The sequence below is a fragment of the Hippopotamus amphibius genome, chromosome 4 (assembly GCF_030028045.1).
Source record: "Hippopotamus amphibius kiboko isolate mHipAmp2 chromosome 4, mHipAmp2.hap2, whole genome shotgun sequence".
NCBI classification, from domain to species: domain Eukaryota; kingdom Metazoa; phylum Chordata; class Mammalia; order Artiodactyla; family Hippopotamidae; genus Hippopotamus; species Hippopotamus amphibius.
Genome location: NC_080189.1, coordinates 12,107,648 through 12,130,756, shown reverse-complemented (window position 1 = coordinate 12,130,756; position 23,109 = coordinate 12,107,648). Strand labels below are relative to the sequence as shown.

Here is a 23,109-nt window from a genome sequence, read left to right as displayed (position 1 = left end):
TGGTGTAATAGAGACAATCATGTAGGACCATATGGAGCCATGTAAATTGTTAGTTCTAATTTCAGGTAATCAGAGTATCCAAATTACCCAAATTAGTTTAGTTTTAATATTTTCCCAAATCCCAAATTCCTTTCGGTGGCCTCTAAAGCAGTGGCTTCTCATTGGAACAGGGGCGCAGCCAATGGGGTGCAGAGTTTTCGTAATAATGACTAAGACCTAGTGGTAAGATTTGTCTCAATAACACTGCCACAATCTTATGGACTTGAAGCTTAATGAAAATGTAGGGACTTCCCTGGCGGTCCAGTGGTTAAGACTTTGCTTTCCAATGTAGGGGCTGCAGGTTTGTTCCCTGGTCGGGGAGCTAAAATCCTACATGCCTTGTGGCCAAAAAAACTAAAACATAAAACAGAAGCAATAGTGTAACAAATTCAATAAAAACTTTAAAAATGGGCCACATCAAAAAATCTTAAAACAAACAAACAAAAAATGAAAATGTTAATTATAGTAGCAGAATTCCAATAAATACATAAAAGACCTTACCAGGAAAAATAGGCGTTTTCTTCATACCTAGAAGTGATTAAACATCAGATATCCCTGTAGACTTCTTTCAAAGTATATTCACATCTGGGTCTGAATGGCTTTCAATGTGTCTTCTTTTGGAGACAGGGTTGATTGGCCATTTTGATACCAAGTTCACCTCTTTATAAGCAGTCTGTGTGAGGGCTGCATCAAAATAAGTACAAATTAGCACTAATTAGTGTCCTACCAATTGGGTCTCTAAGTGCTCAATGGGTGAAATAAAAGGGGTTGAGTGGGGTCAATCCTGGAAGACTTTTGAAATGAGTTTTTAGGAAGAGAGGGTAAGAGCTGAAAAAAGAGACAGGGCGCTGGGCTTCTGTCCCTGACTCCATCCTGCTGAGCAGAGTAAGGGGGTAATTGAGCAGGCCCTCAGGCTGAGCTTGGATCTACCCCAGATTCGATGATCCTGCTGGGCTCCGTGGAGCGGTCAGAACTGCAGTCTCTCCTGCAGCGTCACCTGTGTGCTGAGCGGAGGCTGCAGTTAGCCCAGGACATGGCGAGGAAGTTGTTCGAGCTGCCCTTCGATGGGAAGGCCCGGAAGGCTGGGGAGGGGCGCCGTGGCGTCTGGCCCAAAGGTCGACCTGAGTCCTTTGCCTTTGTGGATGAGGATGAAGATGAGGACCTCTATGGGAAGCCGGAGGTGAGTGGGCTGGGAAGAGCCAGGGGAACAGGATAGATGGGACAAAGGGAAAACAGGAAGAAAGAGGGATAGGCTAATCACTGACAAAGTCAAAGAGACCAGTGCCCCTGGGTCCAGGGACTGAAGGAGATAAGGTTGCAGATGATGGTACCATGAGAATTCAAAGGGTTAAAAGGACTTCTGAAGTGGGAAGAAGAATAGAGTTAGGTAGGTTTCCCAGGACACCAGCTGGTAAAGGCAGGAAAAAGTAGCTTCTTCTCTAGGACTGAGAATTTTTACCATTCTTTGCAGCTGCCTCCTCTTCCTTCTCCTCACCCATTTCCTACTGCTTTACTGCCCCCCGAAGAGCCCAATGGGCCCCTGCCCAGTCACAAACAGCAGCTGGAAGCACCGGAGCCCACAGGTAAAGATTCTCCCATCCTGCACCTCACCCTTGCCTCATGCCTTTTGGTTATCTCTGGGTGCTCCTCAACCTAAGGGCTCCTACAATGAGGAAGGGTGAGGTCAGAGGACGGTGGGAGGGGGTTTCTATTCTTTGAGTCTCCTTGTTACCATCCAAAGGCATGGGGGCAAGGGCTGGATTAGGAAGATGGGAAGGGAGAGTTTCCATGGAGGAGAGGCCCTTAGACTTATGGACCTTTTGCGGAAAAGTGTCAGGACCACTTGGAGCCCCTGACCATTTCCTCCCAGGATGGATATTGCTTTGTTTCCATGTCCGTTCTCTCACCACTCCTCTCAGGTCAAAGACCCTCCATCTTTCAGTCCCTGCTGTGCTGCTTGCTAGGCAGAGCTAGCCCCTCAAAGAAGAAAACGACCCAGGTGAGAGGAGATGTGTTGGGGTTGAGGGGATATGGCAAAGGGAGCTTGTCTTTGAGGAGTGAGAAACCTATGATCCTTAAATCGGGAGGGAAGAGGTCCCACCAAGGAGGAGAAGCTTCGTCACATGGACGGGATGATGGGTTGGAAAGAGACATCTATGGCCTGGCCAGGGAGAGATGGCTATGGTTCCCCGGGGAGGAAAAGGGAAGGAACTTGGACCTATGTCTTTCTTCTCTAGGATTCAACGCATTTAGTGGATAACATGTCACCTGAAGAGGTCAGTAAAGGAAACGGGAACTTGGGGTGGATTGTTTTGTCAAAGATATTGTTCTTTTTTTTCAACCTTCTTCATTGTGTTGTTGTAAGAATAAGATGTGAGTTGAGGCAGGAAAGCATTTTGAGAGGTTGGAAATGTGACTATGGAGACAGTGCTGAGCACGTTGCTCGGAGGTGGGGAAACATGGCAGTGTCCTCACGGGGACCAGCATCGTTTCAGGAGAGGGAAGTTCTGAGCTTCTGTGTGTAGATGGGCCCGTGGTGCTAGGATGAGCCTTAGAGCTTTTAGACGTTAGGGAAGTTCTAGACCAGGCAGAGGCTATGCGGGAAGGATGAGATTTACCTGCAGGAAAGTGGCACCGGGCAACCAGCACTTACACAAACTGACGTGGAAGAACAGCATGGAAACTATGATGGGGAATTCAGTGCCCGGCAAGCTTCCTGTGCTGGATTGATCAGGGCTCTGAGACAGTAGACAATGAGAAGATTCCAGGAAGGGAGACTGGGAAGATCCACGGATATTGACAGTGGTGCCTCTTTGGGACAAATAACTATTTCCCCAAAGAGGTGGTTATAGGATCCATGAGAGAGAAGATCAAGCACTGGGTGGGGCTGGTTGTGCCGAGGGAACAGAACGTGGCGCAGCGATTGTGAGCAGGCCGCCGGGCTGTGAGAACCAGAACGACTCTGGGGTGTGGAGAGACACCAGCAAAACCCATTCGCACCCATTCCGTGTAGTAAAAGAGAATGCAGCTTGCTCTGAAGGCTGAAAGGTGGAGCTTTAAAAGCATGTAGCTGATGCAATACCGTACTGTGTATTATCTTTAAAGAAATATCTACTGGATGTCCAGAATACATATGGCTAAAAATTTAAAGTACTCAGGGTTGGAGGAGGGGATGGTAAGTGACAAGAGAGAAGGCAGTCTTCCTCTTCTCCTCTTGTCACCCCTCAAGGCACACACATTTCTGATAAATGACCTGAAAAATCAAATGGATGACCACAGGAGAAAAAAAACCGAACTATTCCTTCTGCCCACAAGCAGGAATCAGATAGGTCATAACTACAATTAAGGAGTGCCCTTCTGGGGTGCTCAAACCAATACTACTTTTTTTTTAAATACACCAAAGAAAGCCAGATAGTTGATCAGTGAGTTTATTTAATGACCGCTGGAAATAAAGAGAAACTAGGGATAAAAGGAAGATAGATCATACATTTTTAGCTGATATCTTTCTCAAGGAAGACTTTAAGCAGCTCTCAGCTCCCATGAGAACCACCAAGACTTTTTGGAAGGAGTCAAATTTCAGCATATTTTGAACACGGTTTTCAGGCTAGATCAAGATGACATCCTTGACAACATCAAGAAGATACCTCTGGGGATAGTCAAAGAATTCAATTCTAGGTCACCAGAAGTCCTTGCTATGACTTGGTTAATTCCACTGCTCTGTTAGGAATACACATAGTTAGAGCCCTGGTTTGTAACTGATGCAGAGATTTTTCAAGTCGTGGAACACATCAGATCAAGAGCAGACAAAAGCTAGGGGTCCCAGAACATGATTGGCAGTCAAGGTCGGAAACCCACCTCTGTGTAATCTTGGGTAAACACTTAAGCACTCTGTGCCTCTGTTTCCTCATCTGTATAATGGAGATAATGATAGGGTTGTTGCAGAAGATTCAGTGAGTGAAGCAATTAGATTAATGCTTGGCACCGAGGAAGTGCTTGGTACATGTGTGCTGGAAATGGTTCTGTTATCATTGTCCCCTAAGGGCAGGCAAAAATGGAACCAGGGAGGCCAGACGTGATCATAGAGCACTCCAGGAGGACAGGACCCACCAAACTGGGGTTGGCAAGGGTCTGCCTCCCTGTCCTATAAATAAATCCTTTCTGCCACATACCTGCTAAGTGGTCATCCATCCTGTGAGAACTTTGTGTGAACCTTTAGTGAGGGAAGGTGAGAATTTAGAGCAGGTATGATTGCAGTCCAGACAGGACAGATGGAGAGCACAGCACTGTGGACCAAACACTGGACACGAGAACTAGGGGATGGCATTTGGTGATGTCCTCTGAAGCTTGAAGCCTATAAATTTGGACAAACAGAAAAACAAAGAAAGTAGTACCTCATTCAGAAGGGACTGCCTGAAAAGAGATTACAGAAAATTTTAAAATCATTTATGGGAACAAGAGTGATACTGGATTATTTGGAATCTTGGGGATTTTGGCGTGCAAATCTAAAATCCAAAGGAGAGTTGAACTTTTGCCTTAGAGATTTGGTCACAGACAAAACAAAACAGTGTGAAGTAAACCAAGCAAACGCACACAGAAAAACGGCTTGAGTCAACAAACTGCCATGTGACCCAGTACAGCTCTTCAAATCCAACAAATCTTCCCCATGATGTGCTGTGTAAAAGGTCAGAGTGCAGGTTTCTCCATGACACACAGCAATTGATGCCGCGCAGGGCTCCCGACAAGTTCCTGCCAGGGGGCAGAGCTAAGGCAAACACCAGTCTGAAATGGAGCTGTTTCTGAAAAGGAGAGCCCAGTAGAGCACTAGGCGAGTCGAAAGAAGGGTAGAGCATGTCTGTCCAGGGATGTCAGGCGTCAGGTACAGGCTGGGGTTCTTGGGGAAACAGCAAATGCAGATGCAGAAGCACATCTGACTTCACTGGCGCCGTGGGTGTTACAGGAGTGGTGGAAAATAAGACTGGAAAGATGGGTTGGAAATAGCAAGTGTCCGGGGCACCAGGAAGAAGGAGCGTGTTCTGAGCACCTGAGGGTGAAGGTTGATTTGGGGCCGGAGGAGGGAGAAGGGTGGTACCATTCCCTGGGAAGAAGGGAGGAGGGCTAGAGATCTGGAGGAGCTGTGATAGCTCACTGCACATCTCAGGCTTCTAAGCCACGACTTGAAGGGCTGTTTGGGGTCAAGGATGTGAGGTGTAAGGGGGCCCTGATGTTGGGTGACGGCCCTCCTCTCTGGCAGATTGAGGCCTGGGAGCAGGACCAGCTGAGCCAGCCTGTCTGTTTCGACTCCTGCTGTATTGACCAGTCCCCTTTCCAGCTGGTGGAGCATACGTCTCTGCACAAGGCAAGTCCACGCCCACGACCCACAGCCCACTGAGCAGGGCTGCAAGGGGGGCCTGGAGGTGTGGGGGTCACGGCGCTGACCTGCTGCTCTCTCCTCGCAGACTCACACGCTCTTCTCCCTCCTCGGCCTCCACCTTGCTTACGTGACTAGCATGGGGAAGCTCAGGGGGGTGCTGGCCTTGGAGGAGGTAAGAGCCATTGTCGCATTTGAGCAGTGGGGAAGGGGTGGGCACAGGATACAGGGTGAGGTGGGGGGAGGGTTGACATCTAGGAGGTCCTCCAGATTTCCCTCCTATTTCTTACGCAGAGACCGGAGGGGGTCTAGAGTGCAGTTCTGTGCCCTTCCTAGGACGGCATGGGCTCGGGAAGGGGGTTCAGGGCCCGAGGCATGGTTTCATAGGGGTGCACTGTGGGGGGGCATGGAAAGAGGGAGGAGATGGGAAGTGGCTGAAGAAGGCCCAAGGGAGGTCCTGGGTCGGGGGTCTTGAGATCCACTGCTGTGTAGGAGGGGCTTTTCGTCCGTCATGCCCGTTTTTTCCTTTTTCTGTCTTCTCCTTTTGATTCATCCTTACTGTCCATCTCTCTTGCCACGCAATAGCTTTCCCATTTATTTTCCTTTTTTTTTGTCTGTTCCTCTCTCGTGTCTGTTTCTCTCACTGCGCCTGTCTTCTTTTCCTCCCAACGTTGTACCCTCTCTCCCCTTCCCTCTGCTCCCCAGCTGCAGAAGGCCATTGAAGGCCACACCAAATCTGGGGTGCAGCTCCGCCCCCCCTTTGCCAGCTTCCGGAGTACAACTTCCGCTCGGAAGAATCCTGGGGGCCCGCTCCCACCTGCAGAGGCCTGGAGCCTGCCTGACGATGGAACTGGGGCCACTGAGGCAGGGGATGTGGCTCCTGCCTCCCCAGAGACGCCCGTGCCACCCCCGTCCCCAGAGCCCCCTCTCTCCCGGGCTCCGGCCACTGCAGACAGCGAGCTGGAGGAGCTGGAACTGGTGGAGGGTCCAGGGCCGGAAGAGGAGCTGGCCGACATCTTGCAGGGCCCTAGCCTGCGATCCACCGATGAGGAGGACGAGGATGAGCTGATCCTTTGACCACCTCCCGGATCTCCGCATAAAGGCTGTCCAGAGATCCAGGCTAGAGGATGGGCCTGTGTGGGAGAGGGTATTTCCTGAAGCTGGAGAGATCCCACCAATATCCGGCCTCTCCTGGGAACTTTAAAATGAGATCCCACTCATCTTAGAGGAGGAGCCAGAATTTGGGCAGGGAGTAGCCCTGGTCAGTCATCTGGGCCCCCCATCCCCAGACAGGCGGTGGTTCTAACCGCTGTCAAGGGCCCCTGGTTTTCCGTGGCTTTCCTGAGTTTGCCTGTATGTGGGTGGGGAATACCTGCCTCTCCCTGGCCCCCCTCATTCCCCCACAACTCCCCTGTCTTCTTGTTCCAGTGCCTTCCTGGCCTTGCCCATCCTCCTTCAGTTTCCCCAGGGAGTGGCTTAAGGGAGGCCCAGGATGACTGTGGTCCTGCCAGCGCCATGTTGGAGGAGGAGATGGGACCACCTCACGGCCTCATGGACTGGTGGCCCCAGAGTATACTTGCAATGTGTTCACAGCCCCTCCTCTCAGGGCTCCCCTCCCTGTCCTCCACTTGCCCACAGCCACTCCCTGAAATTGGCCTCCAGACTCCGGCCTGCTTCCCACTATCTGCCCCTGGGCAGAGCCATTACTAGGACAGGAAAAGGCCCATCCCATTTCTCCCTCTTTTGGCCTCCATTTAAGCAGCGAGACACGGATAAAGAGCCTATCAGGGGCAACAGCCCGGAAGAGGAAAGGTCGCAGGAAGGCTCTGTGTGAAAGGGGTGGTACCTTGTGGCCAAACAGTCCTGCAGTCCCAATGGATTTGTTTAACTCCCTCTGGCAGAAATTCCTCCCATCTCACATCACAGCGTCCTCACCCTCCAGTTTCCAGGTCACTCCCTCTCCCACCGTAGTCCTTGATCTGTCCTGCCCAAGGGTCAGCTCTGCCCCGGAGCGGCTCTAGCTAGGGCTTCTCCTGCCAGAAACCGAGGCTCAGGGCAGCTGGGCCACTGGTTCACTCAGAGACTAGCCCTTCTTAGGGACTGGTTCTTTGTACTCCTGTTCAAGGGGTTCAGCGTCAACCCGGCAGACCTTTCGATGCTTCCCACGCTTGGGAAGTCGTATCCTTATCCTCCCCAAACCAGCCGCAGGGAGGCTGCCAGCACCCTGCCTTTTCTGTAAGTGGTCCCAGGTGCTCCAAGCAGTCAGAAACCCTTGCTCCCACCCCCAAGGCTTTTGTCCCTCCCTTCTTTTACACCTTATTTAGTTCTGCAGTGGTGCCCCCTCCCCAGCATCCTCCTCCTTCCCCACTCAGCCTCCATCACCCCCCAAATAAGACACGTAGAGTCAAAGGTGCCACCACATTCTGTTTAGTGCCACTGAACACAGCCCGGAGCCGTCTCCAACAATACATCCCTTCCGCCTCCCCAGGCCGAGGGAGAGAGGCTGCAGCCTGGGGAGGGGGCCTGGCAGTGGGCCTTCTGGCCCACGCCCATGTGTATATAGTCTATAATATTTATATATATATTTATATATAATTCTCTCTGTAATATATGCCATAGAATCTCTCTTGGGCCTGGGATGGAAATGTCACATTAAGAAAACATGCTGAGACGGGCCATAAAAATGGGTATTCCCCAGACCTGGAAGACGGAGAATGGGATGTACAGGTGGGGGCGAGGAGAGGTAATAAATTCATTCACCAAGATTCCCTCCTTGACACAAGGATAAGAAGGAAAGGGTGGGGGTGGGGGTGGGGTGGGGGGCAGTGGGAGGGGAGGAAGGGAAGATTTGGATTTTCCTTTAATAAAGTGAATCGAAAATGAAAGTGCGCCCCCCCACCAGAAGAAAATCATTTAGCAAGAGCAGTTTCATTCACAATGATATAAAAACAGCCCCGTTCTGGGACTGTTGTAAAACGTGCTGCACAGCCTTTAACCCCAAAGGAAAAGCAACCCTCCCCCACCCCCCAACAGCCTCTTCCTGCACATGCCCCTCCCCTCCCCCTAAAATAGGCTATAAGCAAACCCCATGCACCCTGCCCCCCAGCACCAGAGAGGCAGTTCCTCCCTCCAGCAGAGTCCGAAGAGGGTCCCAGGCCAGGTCATGGGTCTTCTCCCTCTTCAGAGTGGAGGGGGAGCTTCTTGCAAGATGCAGGACCACCCCCACCTGACCCCTGGTCAGCAGCAATGCCAGCACCCAGGGATGCTGAGCCCTGCTCACGTGCATGTCTGAACTCCGCTAGAGTCCCTCAGCGTTTTAGTCATCTTTCAGCAGGGACCGGCAGGGACTGTTTGGCTTCCTCAGGGGAGGAGGGAGGAAAGAACACTGCTTTAGGTGACCTTTCCGCACTCCTCAGGGCCCTGAGCAAAAAAGGAATTGTGACGAACGCATCCGCTCCCTGAACGGGACGTGCACTGCGGTCTGGGGGCGGAATATGGGGCACGAAGAGGGTGAGACTAAGAGAAAAGGATGATGTCTTAGAGAGGGCAGGTTCCACAAGGTGAGGAAACAGGGACCCCCGTGAGAGGAGAGAACTGTGACGTGCAAAACCCCAAGGACCTGTAGCAGGAGTGCAGGGCGAGGCCAGCAGCAGCGAGGGCCTCCCGAGTCAGGTCACGTGAGCACACACACCCCTTTAGCAGCTGTAGACAAGGGGACGTCACCTGCCCGTGCTCACAACGCCTCCTCCTGTTTCCTCCAAGAACCAGCTTCAGGTAGCCATCCTCCCCCGCCCTGGAAGACGTGGGACCCGGCCTCGGTTGCATTTCAGGGGCACGTATGTATGACAGTGTGAGCTTGACGGGGGGAGGGGCATCGATGGACAGAAACACCCCAACTCTCAACCGCCTCATCCTGGGGCACCGCTGCAGTGGAGGAGGGGCAGTGTTCTTCTGCCACCTCTCCACTCTGCCCTTTAACCCTGCTGTCTGCCCTCAGGCTCTCTTACAGAAGTGCTGGGGCTTCACGTGCTGTGCAGCAGTCCCCACCGGAACGGAAAGTGGGTGTGGCAGGGCAAGCAGTTTCAGGGTCTTATGCCTCATTGCAGCACATCCTGGAGGGAAGAATACCCGGGTCCTCGTCTCTTCCTCCTCAGGAGGCCTGGGGAGGGAGGGGGCACACCTGTGAGGCCCTCCTGGGAGTCCTGGGAGGAGATGAAGAGGGGCAAAGGGAGCCAAGAGCCCACGCTGCTCCTCGGCAAACACCCCACCCCGGCCGGGGGCCTGACAGCACCGGACCCCTCCCTCCACCCCACTCAACCCTGAGTCCCCAAGAAGTTATAAAAATGTAGAAAAGGCAAAGAGAAAAGTGTAAACAGCTCCAGAGAATTAGGGGTGGATGGAGGGAGACACAGCCTCACGCGTCCCCGTCTGGCCAGGACACCTGCATTCTGTGACACCCCCCCTTGGGGCCCTGGGGCTCCCAGAGCAGGGGATGGAAGAAGGCAGAAAAGGAAAGCAAGAGCTGGAGCAGCCAGCCTGGTGGGGTCCTTTCCCAGATCCTTAGGGTCCTCCTTTCAGCCACAGGATACTCAAGATCGCAGAACAGTGGCCACATTTGTCCTTGGTCTCACCAGTGACTGCCTGGTCTCTGGACAGGCCTTGTGGCCCTGTGCATCCCAGCTGCCGTGTCCACCTCCTCCGTGACTCCTGATCTCAGAAGCCCAGCTACCTCTGAGGGCAGACTCCGCACCCTCTAAGAAGACGTGGTCTGTACCCATCGAACCACGTCCAACAGCCCCTGAGGTCTGTTCCTCACAGGAGGGTTGAGCTTGGGCCACAGCCAGAGAAAACACAGTCGGGAGAAGCAAGAGTGATGTGGGGAAAGGAGGCCTTCAGACAGCCGCAGTCAAGGCTCCTGGAAGACGAGATCAGGCAGCAAAGAACTGAGATCCAGGGAATGGCCCCGGCCGCTCTGCGCTCCTGTGCTCAGGATACACACTGGCGCTCCACCACCACAGAGCCAGAAGCCCGCAGCCAAGCCAAGTTCATGGTCATCTAGTTGCCTGGGCCTCAGTTCCTGGACCTGTGGTCTCTACAGTGTAAGCCTGGATAAAATCGCACCCTGGCCCTCCGTGTTGCTGGCGAGGGTGCCTGGGTTCATCACGGTCTCCTGCCCAGGTTTCAGCCATACTGCTGGGGGAAGGGGGGTGTGGTTGCAGCCATGCCCCTCAGAGTAGGAGTGGAAAGCGGGGCGTGGAGTGGGAGGAAACTAGTTGTTGCCCTCCCCCTCCTCCTCATCGAAGGACTGCACGCCTGAGGATGTGACGTCAGACACCTTCCGGCTGAGAGCGGTGCACGCCTCGGGGTCTTCTCGTGGGGAAAGTGACTCCAGGTCCCGGCATCCTGCATCCTCTTCCTCCTCGGGGGCCAACGGCCTCTTCTCCTCCTCGGCAGGGCCCCTTGCCAGGTCCACCCCGCCCACCCCTGGAGCCCAGTCAGTGTCTTCCCCCAGCAAAGGTGGAGGCTCCTGAGCAGAGTACCCGGAAACAGGTTGGGAAGGTCCCATTTCATGCAAGCTAGGCTGTGAGTCATCAAAGGCAGGGCCAAGATAGGATCCTGTGGCCGGAGAGGCAATGAGGGACTGGTCGCTTGCTTCCCAGGCATCCGATGACCCCAGGCAGTACATGCCCTGGGACACATAGGAGTGAGGCCATCCATCCATTGGGGCTTGAGCGAGGCCATCTGTGAAGAGAATCATGGCGGTTGGTGGGGTCACAGAATATCAAGGGCAGTAACAACAACACTGAGAACTGAGGGTGAGATGTGGGGTGAGGGGTAGGAAAGCTGACAGGAACAGAAAGTCTTAGAACAGAGATGAATGGAGGTAGCCTAGATAGTTGAGGAGGGCTCTGAGGTCGGATCCTGGAACCATCCCTCACCCTGACTCTCCATCAGCTCCTGGTAGTTGTCACTGTAATTGCAGCCCAATGGCTCCTGGGTGGAGTTGACACTCATGTCCTCACCATCCATGGAAGACCAGGCCATGAGAGTGGCCTCGGAGATGGCAAACTGTTCCATGACACCTAGAGAGGAAACGTGGTTAACACGAGGTACCTCCGGGAAGCCTTAGACACATGCATGGGGTGGGGGACATCAGTGCGGCGCTGTTCAACAGAAATATAACACAAGCCACTGATGCAATTTTAAAGCTTCTAGTAGCCATAGTAAAGAAAAAAAGAAACAGGTGAAATTAATTTTAATAATACATCTCATTTAACCTAATTTATATGAAACATTATCATTTCAATGTGTAATCCATATAAAAATTATTGAGATATTTTACGTTCTTTTATTCATGTGAAGTCTTTGAAATCCAGTTGATATTTTACACTTACAGCACATCTCCATTCGGACTAGCCACATTTCAAGTTCTCAATAGCCACCTGTGGCCAGTGGCTACAGTATTGGACAGCACAGCCTTTGTACATGCCCCGAAACAAGGCAAAATCGTGGGGGACTTCCCAGAAGTTCAGATTTAGGATTCCTAGGGGAAAGAGTTGGGGGTCTTCTGGTGAGATATCCTAAGGGATTGAAATTGGGGGCTTCCAGAAGTTTATTTTTGGAATTTTCTAAGAATGGTAGCTAGGGCTAGGTAGGCAAGGCCAGAGGAGTCTAAATGGGAGGGATCGTAGGTCCACAGTGGTATCAATTTGAAAGTTCAAGGTCTGGGAAGGACAAGGGAGGGAGGATAGAATAATGAAGATGGGTAGACTTGGGGTTCCCATGCTAGTCAAAGCCATGAGTAAGTTGAAGCTTACGTTGCTAGTGGCCCTACGCTACCTCCTACATGTTTGTCTCCCCTCCCCACTAATATTTCCTCCACCACCCACACCACCAACCAAAGAACCCTCTCTTCTACCCCAGATCTATCATTTTCCCCGGGTATCTTATTGAGATCTCTGGCTAGGGCTCAGCCAGTGTTGTAGGGACACCATATGCCTGCCTCGTACCTATACTGAATACAAGCTCTTCTGTCCTCACCCAGGTCCCTTGATCTTCTGGTGGTTGTCACAAGCATTGAGCTCTGTAAGTGAATCCATGACTACAATGTGCTGATGGGCAATGGCTAGAAGAGAACCCCAAGGCTTTTCTTTCTTTTTCATCATAAAACACGAGTAGAAGCAGAGATTTTTGAAGCCTAACGCTCCTGAATTTTTTTTTCCTCCTGTACTAAGGGAATCCAGGGGTTGGACAGTCCGTGTAGGGGAGAAGGCATCAGGTGGACCCATAATCCCATATTAATTCCCCTCAACTTCTGAGATGATAATAAAAATAAGTTTGAGGGTGCTTATCAGAGTTAACAAGACAGTCCTTGAAATTAAAGCTAATCGGGAAATTAAATCTGATGGTCATCATATGGACAGAGCCAATCCTGCCATAGGGCATCAGGTGGGAGGGTTGGTCTCAGGCCATCCTGAAAATGTCTCTTGAGGGGCTGGGGCACTAGTACCTGCTAGGAAACGTGCCTCCTTCTCGCCATCGCTGAGGTCGGAGTAGGCATCCGTATCCCTGCGCACGGCCTCGTGGCTGTGTTGCGGCTGAATGGCTGGTGCCTTCCCCCAGCCCTGCCACTCAATCATGTGGGCCACCCGGCCCTGCCCCATGGCTGTGGGCTTTGTCACATGGTCCTTCATGCTTCGAGAAATCCCTGAGGGGTCAGACATTCCCCAGGTCCTCCAGAACATCACACAATACCCATACTAGATCCCCATCCCCCCACCCCCATTACCCTCACCCCCCCGTTATCCCCACCGTAGTCTCATGAGACTCCATCCCATGAAGGGGGCAGGTATGCCCTAAGACTCCATATAAGAGGGGTGGCCTGGAGGATGGGAGAGGCTTGACAGGGCAAATAGGCCTGAGGTATGGGGATAAGGGTCTTCTTCAGGGCCAAAGGGACAGGGAGACTGAGACCAGGAACCCATAGGTAGTCTCCTGTCTGGACGCATCCCCAGGTAGGGAGTCTTACCTGAGAATGATGACTTGGCCAGGGCCCCAATGCCATAGGCGTTAGAGTTTCTCTTTAGCTTCGGGAGAATGGAAGTGGTGTCCTCCATGGAGAGCTGCGATAGGGAATGTGGGAGGAGGGGCAGAGGAATACGAGGGTATGGGATGCTTCATATGTGGAGGACAGTCCATGGTTTCCAGGAGGAAGGATATGAGCTGGGGAAGGGGGGCCGGCGATAAGGGCACCGTTATACCCGTTATAGAGTCCCTAGGAGGCCTATCCCCTAGCCACCCTTGAAAGTCTGGGCAAAGGTGAAGAATGTGAGGGCTGCCGGTGCCCGCTGGAGGCAGGGAGCACTGTGTCCTGTGGCAGGCTGGATGGGAGAGGACAAGGAAGAGGACTTGGGGTGGATTGGAGAGGTTGGGGTAGGGGGAGCTGCACTCACGTTGATGCCGTCCCAGGAGAAGTCGGTCCGGGTTTGCTGTGAGGAGATAGGAGAGGGGATGGGTACCCAGGGCACTTGCTCAGAGGGACTTACAGAAGTGCGTGAAGTAGGGAGGGCTTTCCTGAGATTAACACAGGGAACTGGGGTCTCAGTGTGGAGCATTTGGCTTGCTTTTGAGGAAAGGAGGAGAAACGTTCTGTGAAAGTGTCAGCCTGAAGGCGTGTTTGGGATGTTGCCCTAAAATTTAGGAAGACGGCTGAAGGACTGGGCTTTGCCGTGGTGGTTCCACGGGTCTTTTCGAGGTCCATTGGGAGGGCGGCTGAGCACGGAGGGCCTCACCTCGGTAGATGGCCGGTGGAGGCTGCTCCCGTGCAGCGAGCTGGTGCTGTCCATGTTGATTTGGTCCACATCCTTCAGGCCTTTCCAGTCCACGGCAATCACCTCATTTCCTGAGGTGGACAGATGGTTAGTTGCTTCCCTTCTGCCTCCCTGTGCCCACCTGGAAGGCCCCTCCTTTTTCTTTCCCTTTGGAATGCTGAAGCCACACTTGGGGGCTGGCCCTCCAGACCCCTCCCCCTTCCCCCCCCCCTTCTGACTGCCTATTTCCCATGAAACCCCCACTTGCCCCAAAAGTTTCGGTAGGAGAGAAAATAACACTGAGCTTAGTCAAGAACAGCGCACTCGAGAAAGTGTTCTGTGGCTGAATGTGTTGTTGTTTAAATGCACGGGTCAGTGGCTGGGTGTTAGCAGGAAAGCAGTTCTCCATTCTGTTCTGAGGAATCTCTGAGGATTTCTACATGGGAGCTGTGTTCTCCCTCTATTATGTTTCTACAAATAAGGGCAGAACTTTTCTAGGGGCAAGCTTCTCTGAGGGTTGGCTTTAGTGAGGTGGAAGGATTGCATCTTGCTTAGTGGACCCTCCATAGGAGTTGGTGGATTTGTCTGACAGGGAGGAGATCTGGTTGGGACAGGGGCAAGAGCTGGGTGTGTCCACGCAGAAGCAATGAGAGCAGAGAGAAAGAGTGAGAGGCAATCCTTTTACCTGACTGTTGGGAGACGAGTGATGGATTAAAGAGGAGAGAAGGGGACTTTTAAAAATAAGAGCTGAAAGAATAAGAATTCAAGTCAGAGAGAAGACAAAAGACAGTGGGAGGGGGTGGACAGGGTTTGAGGGCTGACTGACAAACTGCAGGACCTAGGAGGGTGGTAACTCTTGAGCCGAGGCCACAGCTCCTCGTAAAGGGAGACTGCTGGCATGAGAGGAGGGTGTGCCTAACCAGAAGACTTAGGGAAGAATCACTTGAGTGGTAGACCCAAGTGAACCACCTGACCTTAGAGATCTTTTCTACACATAAAGTTTTATGATTCTGAATTTAGGATTAGGTGTCCACTCTTGAGAAGGGGTGAATTGAATGGGGTCTGGCACCAGGAGGCATTCGGCATGCAACAACATAGCTGCTGCAAGAGGAAGGGACTGTGGTGGACAGGTCTGAGAGAGGTAAGACCCCTCCAAAATGTGCACATTCTCCCTTGGGGCTACAGGGGAATTGTGCGATGGGTCAGACCAGAGGCGGTGGCTGGGACGCACGAGGAAAGAAGGACATCTGGGTGAACAGAGCAGGAATGGGGCAGGCAGAGAACAACCTCTGAGGGGAAGGGAGATGGGGAGGGCAGAGTGGGAGAGGGGGTGGGGGGAGGTGGCCTTTGTAGAAAAGGGAGAGCTGAGTCAGAGCCGTAGGGGGCAGAGAGGGGGAGGGAAAGAACCCAGAGAAGAGGTGAAAGCAGAGGAGGAAGGTGGGGGTATCCATGGAAATAAATCGGGTCTCAGAGAAATCAGGCTTCCGGAGAGTGAGTTTGTTTGTGATAATAATACGAATTATTCTCTCAGCCTGAGGTCACTGGGGCATGTAGGCGGCAGAAATTGGGAGTTGGGATGGGAAAAATTGGGGGGTTTGGAAGAGGGTTGGATCAATCTGTTGAGCTGTGAGAGCGGAGTGGGTGCACGGGGTGGAGGAGAAGGGGGGTAGAGAGGCAACAGCTGAGGGGAGAAGACCTAGGAGGCGCCTCTCTTCCTCCCCCCCGTCAAAGGTAAATAAAGAGCTTGCCCCGCCCCGCCAGCCCCCGCTGACAGGTGCAGTCAGGTCCGCGGGTTCCCTCGCTGGGCGGGCCGCACCCTCCTGGGAGCCGGCTCCCGACCCTCTCTGGCCCTCTAACCCCCTGCATCCTCCCGGCGCCCCCGGCTCTTCCCCTCCACCCCAGCCCAGCTCGGCCCCATTCCCTTTGGGCGTGGAACGCATTCCCCTCCCCGAGGCACCAGGCTCATCCCGCCCCCGCCCCGGAGGGAAAATGCACGTGAACAAAGCAAATCTGGGGAGGCAGGGACCACAGAAAAAGGCAATGGAGAGGGAAAGAGATAGGGGCAAAACATCCAAGCCAGATGGAGGAGAAGGGGGGGAGGGCGTGCGAAAGAGACTCGGGGCTGAGGCTGGGGGTCCTTAGAAGGTGGGCTGCTCCAGAAATGGAGGGGGGCGAGGAGGCGCTGGGGAAGGCAGAGTCGAGGCCGACGGCCTGCCTGGAGATGGAGGGTGCGGGGACGGGAGAGTAGGGGAGAGCGACGTTGAAGAGAGAGGTTGGTGGGGAGATGATGGAGAGCGACCGCGCCTGGGGGAGGGCAATGGAAGGAAGCTGGAGGGAGACGGAGAGAACGCAAAGAGCCCAGAGGGATGCAAGCCCCGGAGGCGCGAGAGCAGAGCCGGGAGGAGAGAGGAAGGCGGAGACCGCGAGGGCATGGAGGGAAAGTGAGCGAGCGAGGCCCGGCCGGGCGGGTGCGGAGAGAGGGACCCGGAGGGGCACGGGGAGCGGGGGGAGGGAGGAGGGGGCCGGAGGACCGGACCCCGCGGAGCCCTGCCCTCCGTCCGCGCCCGCGCCGCCGCGGTACCCACCCACGGTCCGGGAGCCGATGCAGCCCATGGCTCCGGGCCTCCAGGCCGGGCCCTCACCGACGCGGGGCGGGCGCCGGGGGGAGCACCGGGAGCCGCGCCGCCGCCCCAGCCGCTCTGCAGCGCCGCGGCTGTCTCCGCTCGGCTCCGCTCCCCCCTCCCCTCTCCATCCCTCCCCACGGCAGCCTCCGTCGCCGCCGCCGCCGCCGCCGCCGCCTGGCTCCCCCGCCCCGGCTCGGCTCGCGGCGGCGGGGAGGGGGCGGCCCGGGGATTGGCTGAGCCGGCGCCTCCCCGCCCTGCCTCCGACCCCGCCGCTGAGCTCCCCGCGCTCCCCGCCGCGCTCCCTCGGGGAGCCGGGCTGTCGCGGGGCCTCGCCGCCGCTTCCCTCCCTCGCCTTTCCCCAGCCCCATGCGGGGGCTGCTCTCCGGGTCCCCGCTGGGCTCGAGCCCGGGGGCTGCTGGAGACCCGGAGGATGCCCGCCTTGGGTCTCAGGAGCCGGGTAAAGAACCCCGGGTCCACCCTTTCGATCTGGGGGATTGATTTTGAGGCTCGGGGTTGGGGGATGCCTAGAGAGAAAGTGGGGCGGGAGTGAGAATAAAGCTTGGATGAAGGGCCTTGGCCGCCAAATTCCGCAAACACTTGTTTTCTTCCTGGGACTGCATCTGGGACACAAACGGGAGCGTGATTGGATGCAGCTCCGGTTGCTCTGCGTTTCCTGTGCGCTGTTTTATCCACCCAAACAGATCGCGAAGTCTTTGCAAGTGGATCGTGTATTAGACTTCCCCGTGCTCTGCGCTCGCGGGAAAATCGGGCATGGGTGTGGGGATGTGCAGATAATCTAACTCCAGGTCTGATTGCGGGGGGGGGGGGGGGGGGGGGGGAGGGGGGGAACAGAAGGTAATTCAATCCCATCTCGAGGGAAATAAAAATGTCAGGACCCAAGGCTGAGTAGAAGACAGTTTTATGTCCGATGTAACTTTTCTGAGCCTTGGTCTTCTCTGACAAATGAGCTCAAGGATGTCAGAAGCGGTCAAGAGCGGGGAGGATTCCCCTCTGGCTATTGAGGTAGGTATCAAGGGCCTCTTGGGTAAGAGACTGAGAGACATACAAATGGCAAGGGTCAGGTGGGCACTATAGTTGCAGCAGGCAAGAAGTGGAATCCAGAAAGGTCACATGAGAAAGGAAGGGTACCCCAAGGTGCTAGAGAGCCGACCTGGTGGGCACCAATGTCAGAAGCAGGTGCTAATCCAGGGTCTGTTTGCTGCTCACCTGATTTTATGTCCCTCCTGAGGTTGGACAGAGAGTAGGGCTGTGGGCCAGAGGGCTCTAGTGCGGGCATGGAACAGGGAGAGAGACCAAGTCTCATGGACACAACTTTTTAATCTTCAGATTATGAATAGGAAGGGTGATAACCATTGCCTTCTGTGGAATCCCAGATGACAGATATGGGGGAAGACACTAATGATTTAATTGCAGATCTGGGAGATAGGATGACGGAGAGGGAACTGATCTTTGGTCTCTGTGCCTGAAGAAAGAAACAAAATCTACATCTATAGAACCATGAGAGAGAAGAGAGAATGGTCAGTGCTAGGCAGGCTTAGATTTTAATTGTCCAGGGCACTTTGTGGCTAGATCTGCTGTCTTATTTTGACAGTGAAGGGAATTAGAAAGTCTTTCCCCCACCCCCATGTCAGCTTTTGTTGCTTATACAAAAGAGGTACCAAGTGGTTTCTGCCCTCCTGGAATATAGTGCCTAGCTGCAAAGGAAAGAAAATGGAAAGATAGTTAAAAAAAAAAAAAAAAGATTAAAAGAAGAAACCGCCTCCATTACTATAGTAATGCTCCCAAACCCCTATTGTGTGAGCAGAGAAGGCACTGACTCTCCAGATCAGGAGTAATGGACCAGGTGGCCAGCTCTGCTCATGCCTTCTCACCTGAAAGTGCTCTTCCCTTGGGGTGCTTTCTGATTCCACTACTCTCACTATTAATCTGGTCCAAACATGGATACAAACCCCTCCCTGGGTCCCCTTAGCACAGCTGTATAAGGCTAGATTTATCCAAATGGTTTAAGTCAAGTCAACACAAGGGATTCCAGGTCTTGAAGATTCAGTCCCATCCCATATTCTGTCTTAAAGATATTTCCAGCATCAGAGAAAAGGAGAATATCATAGGCACAACACTGGCATGCTTCCTTCCTGCTTCTTGTACTGAATCCTCTTACTTCTCTCCATGTAGAGACATCCTCCCAGTCTCTTTGCTGTCTTCTGAGCCAAGGCCAAAGATTCTAGTTCTGTTTTAAACAGGAACAACCTTTCTGGAGGGCAATTTGACAGTACAGATCAAAAAATCTTTAAAATGTGCTTTACTATTGTTACTAAATTGTGACACAGCAATTCCATTTATAGAAATATTCTAAGAAAATAAAAATAGAATGTGGACAAAGATGAAATCTGCAGCACCCATCAGTGCACAATTTCATAATAATTATAAAGATTGTACACAGGCCACACCTTCAAACCTGGGGATTCATTAAATAAATTATGCTATATGCCTATAATAGAATATTATGCAGCCATTAATGCTATCATATCTGTATTTGTTGAAAATTATTCATGATATATTATGATATAAAAAAGCAGGCTATAAGAATAAAAGTATATCAACTTTTGTTTAAAAATCACACACACGCACACACACAGCTTCTTTTCCTGCCTTTTGTCAGGCTTTCCATCCCAAATAATTGATGGGATTCCTTGAAGAAAGCCTATGTTTTACAAATGTCCAATTCCACTCATCAGTTACAGTTTGACTCTCAATGAAATTACAATATTAATCAGTCCATTTCCAAAGTCTAAAAATATAGGACTTTGGCAGAATGCCCAAGTATGGCACTGGCACTTCCTTATTGGTTCCCTTTGGGACACAACCCCAAGGTGAGATTATGCTTCCATCCTCTCTGTGGTTACTGCTTCGTGCTCCCAATCTCCTGTGGATAGATCTTGGACGGAAGGACAAACCAGTACTGCCTAAAATGGGGGCTCTTGTCCCAGGATCCATGGACAGAATCCAGAGTCCATAACCTTGGATGAGAAAAAAAAATTGTTATGCTCACTAACTTGTAACTTAAATTCCCCATGCATTTGAATTAGGCACGTAGGCAGCAAACCATAGTAGTATTAGAGGTGTTGCACTGTGTCTATATCAGCCATTAAAATTGCAGATGTTTCCATTATACAACCGTTGTTGCAGATTTTTTACAATATCCTATATGTTCTTCACTACTTTGAAATTATAGTAGTATTGAACCTGCCTCTCTCTTTTCTTACTTAATGCTTTTATAAAGAAGCAGATATACTACTATACTACAATTTTATAACTATTTTTGTATAATTGGTACCCTTTGTAATCTGTATTTTGTTTTACGCATGTGATATTATTCTGAGAGGGAAACCATAGAGATTGCCAAGGGAACCAGGGCACAAAAAAGTTTAAGAACCCCTGGCCTCTAAACACATATTTGGTGGTGTTGGTGGTGGGGGTGGGGGGGAGGTCTCTAATTCTGCAGGAGCTTAATAGTCCAGTTAATAGAACCAACTTAAAGGCCCAAGCAAGACACTTATCCCGTTTTGAAGACTGGATCCCCAAGAATAAAGATATGTCCCTTTTATCTGCAGGACTGAAAGAGACTCACCAAAGGCACGCCTGCCCCCAACCAATGGAGAGGCAACTCTGAAACACGACAGCTTAATAAAGTGCTGCTTTTGTTTTAATGCGAGACACTAGATCATAGTTAAGGGGTTATGAAAAGATCTGATCATGAGGTTCAAAGTATAAGAGAGGAAGATTCATCGAACCGAGGGTGAATTCCTAAGGCAGATACAGGAATGGGAGCAAAGTTCAGGAATAAGGATTAGGCTCAAATGGAGGCACCCAGCTCTTCTAGGAGAAGGAAGGTTGGAGCAGATGCCGGTCGGTTGCATGTTTGATGTTGGGAAATGAGGGATTCCTGTCTGACAGCATCTATTCTCTCTGAGAAGTAGGAAGCAAGATCTAAGGATGGGGGAGACAGAGAATAAAATAATAATCAATAATATATGAATATCACCTAACAGTTGACAAGGAGTTTTCAGTCTCTTATTACAGCCCAATAAGGAAGCCATTATCATTGCATTGCAGTTGAGAAAACTGGGGTTAGAGGCCAATTCACTTTCTTTTCCCCAGGATTACCCAGCTGGAAAGAGAAGGAGCTAGAGCTTAAACTCAGCCCCTTAGATGGAAAATTCATCCTGGATGCTGTAGGAAAAAGCTTTATTTATATGTCTGCTCAATTTTTCAAAATAAGTGGTGTGACTTGGTTCAGGAAATTTTATTTGGTATACATTTTTTCACTCTTGTCTTTTTTTTGTTTTTGTTTTTTAACATTAAGGTGGGACCATTAACTGAAGAGAGGGATGCATCTATCCATTCCTAAGTTTTTTTTTTAATTAAAATTTTTAGAAAAAAATTTTTGTCTGTGTTGGGTCTTCATTGCTGCTCTTGGGCTTCCTCTAGTTGCTGTGAGCGGGGGCTACTCTTCGTTGCGGTGTATGGGCTTCTCATTGCGGTGGCTTCTCCTGTTGCAGGGCATGGGCTTTAGGCAAGCAGGTCTCTAGGCACGCAGGTCTCAGTAGCTGTAGCATGTGGACTCAGTAGTTGCAGCATGCAGGCTCAGTAGTTGCAGTGTGTGGGCTCAGTAGTTGTGGTATACAGGCTTAGTTGCTCCTCGGCATGATCTTCCCAGAACAGGGATTGAACCTGTGTCCCCTGCATTGGCAGGCAGATTCTTAACCACTGCACCACCAGGGAAGTCCCATTCCTGAGTTTTGAAAAGCAATGATTTTTCCTCAAGGTGACTTGCAGCCCCTGCTACAGGTCTTTGGTGCTACCACAAAGTACTGAGGACAGGAACATCTCAGTTCCTACTTATAAATGTCTATGTATCATATCTGAGTCTGTATCTCGAGGCAACAGGTAGGTGATTCAGGCTGCCTCCAAATTTAGTCAGCTTGGGGCAGTCCTTCCTTAGTGTCTCACCAGCGACCCTGTTTGCTTAAGGCACCGGAAGTGGGCGTGCTGATACTGGAGAAGCTGGGTAAAGGGGCTGGGGTAGATTGTTTGGCAGTGGCTTACCTGGAATAGCATGAGGTCTAGGTGGAAATCAGAAGAGTCTGAGAAAGGTGATGGAGGTCTGTATTCTTTTAAAAGGGGTTAATTTCCTCAATACCCAGTGAACAGGAAGACAAAGAATGAGGCTTGGGGGTTGGGTCCCTGACACACGAAGGCAGACTCAGACCTCAGTCGTGGGTGGGCCCACGGTGGAGTGTTAGTAGTGTGTAAGTTGTGTTTCCACAGAGTAGGAAGTGGCCACAGCATCTGTGCTGGTGGTCTGTGGCCCTCTCTTTCCCATGCCCACTGTCAGCTGGATTCCCAGTGTAATTAGTAGTTGAGATTCCTGGCTGTTGTGCTGGGGCAGGGGGTTTCCTGGGCAGAGCAAGTTTGCTGAGGAAGGAAGGACTTCTCAGGGCAGCTAGTTATATAGACTCACAAGTTCCATAGCAGAAATTCTCTGTTTTCAAATGAACCTAAAGGCCTCATTTGACCAATCTCTGCTCCGTTGGACACCAAGGAAGATAAAACCTTTTACACCAGCACAGCTTATTGTGCTTTTGACTTTTAGGTGAGGTTTGAAACCTTTGCAAAATATTAGGGATTTAAGGTGAGCTCATTCCAGTGTGAAGTACCATAAGGAGGCTTAGTCGCTTGGGCAGTGGTGGCAAGCTCCCCACTCACCCCTGCCCACCTTGGTGCTGTCCCCAGACACATACCTCCATGCACGAGCCTGACCCCTTCCAGGGGCAGGTCAGCATGACTGAATCCACATTTCGCAGGAAGGATCCTGTGGTTACCATTCAGCAGAGAAGAATGCTTGAACAAATGTTTCCCTGGTGACTCTAATAGTCTATTCTTCAGATTATCAAGGGAATGCATTTGCCCTGTCTTTTCTTGGAGAAACAGGACTGTGGGAAAGTCTGGAACAGAATTACTTCAGATTTTGGTGTATTATTCAAACATTCTGATGAGAAAAGCCAAGCCAGGGGTTCTGGGCTGATGGGCTCCTACATCTCTCTCAGAGAAGGAGAGGGTTTGGTCCAGAAGGCCTGGAACAGTGTCAGTCCTCTACCGCTGCTTCTTGGCCCAAAGCATGTGCAGGGGCTCAGGGTACCATCGTCATGTCCTGGTCACAGGCAGCAGCAGACCAGGCAGGATGCCA

General features: G+C 51.8%; 2 protein-coding genes across 3 annotated transcripts in view; one reads left to right on the top strand and one right to left on the bottom strand.

Moving 5' to 3' along the window:
- CLCN1 (chloride voltage-gated channel 1) overlaps positions 1-6,605 on the top strand; it is a 30,024-nt gene extending 23,419 nt beyond the window's left edge. For both annotated transcript variants that reach the window (XM_057733685.1, XM_057733686.1), the window contains exons 17-23: positions 975-1,219; positions 1,511-1,622; positions 1,959-2,038; positions 2,277-2,315; positions 5,291-5,395; positions 5,496-5,582; positions 6,113-6,605. In XM_057733685.1, coding sequence (XP_057589668.1) covers positions 975-1,219; positions 1,511-1,622; positions 1,959-2,038; positions 2,277-2,315; positions 5,291-5,395; positions 5,496-5,582; positions 6,113-6,484 — 1,040 coding nt within the window. In that variant the 3' untranslated portion in view covers positions 6,485-6,605. The remainder of the gene's footprint in view (positions 1-974; positions 1,220-1,510; positions 1,623-1,958; positions 2,039-2,276; positions 2,316-5,290; positions 5,396-5,495; positions 5,583-6,112) is intronic.
- Positions 6,606-10,574: 3,969 nt separating this feature from the next.
- Positions 10,575-16,925, bottom strand: FAM131B (family with sequence similarity 131 member B). The gene is made up of 7 exons (XM_057732300.1): positions 16,803-16,925; positions 14,200-14,309; positions 13,861-13,896; positions 13,437-13,530; positions 12,918-13,115; positions 11,347-11,490; positions 10,575-11,149 (listed from the first exon to the last, which is right to left on the bottom strand). The coding sequence occupies exons 1-7, from the start codon at positions 16,828-16,830 to the stop codon at positions 10,677-10,679; spliced, it is 1,083 nt and encodes a 360-aa protein (XP_057588283.1). The 5' UTR covers positions 16,831-16,925; the 3' UTR covers positions 10,575-10,676.
- Between the last annotated feature and the right edge of the window lie 6,184 nt (positions 16,926-23,109).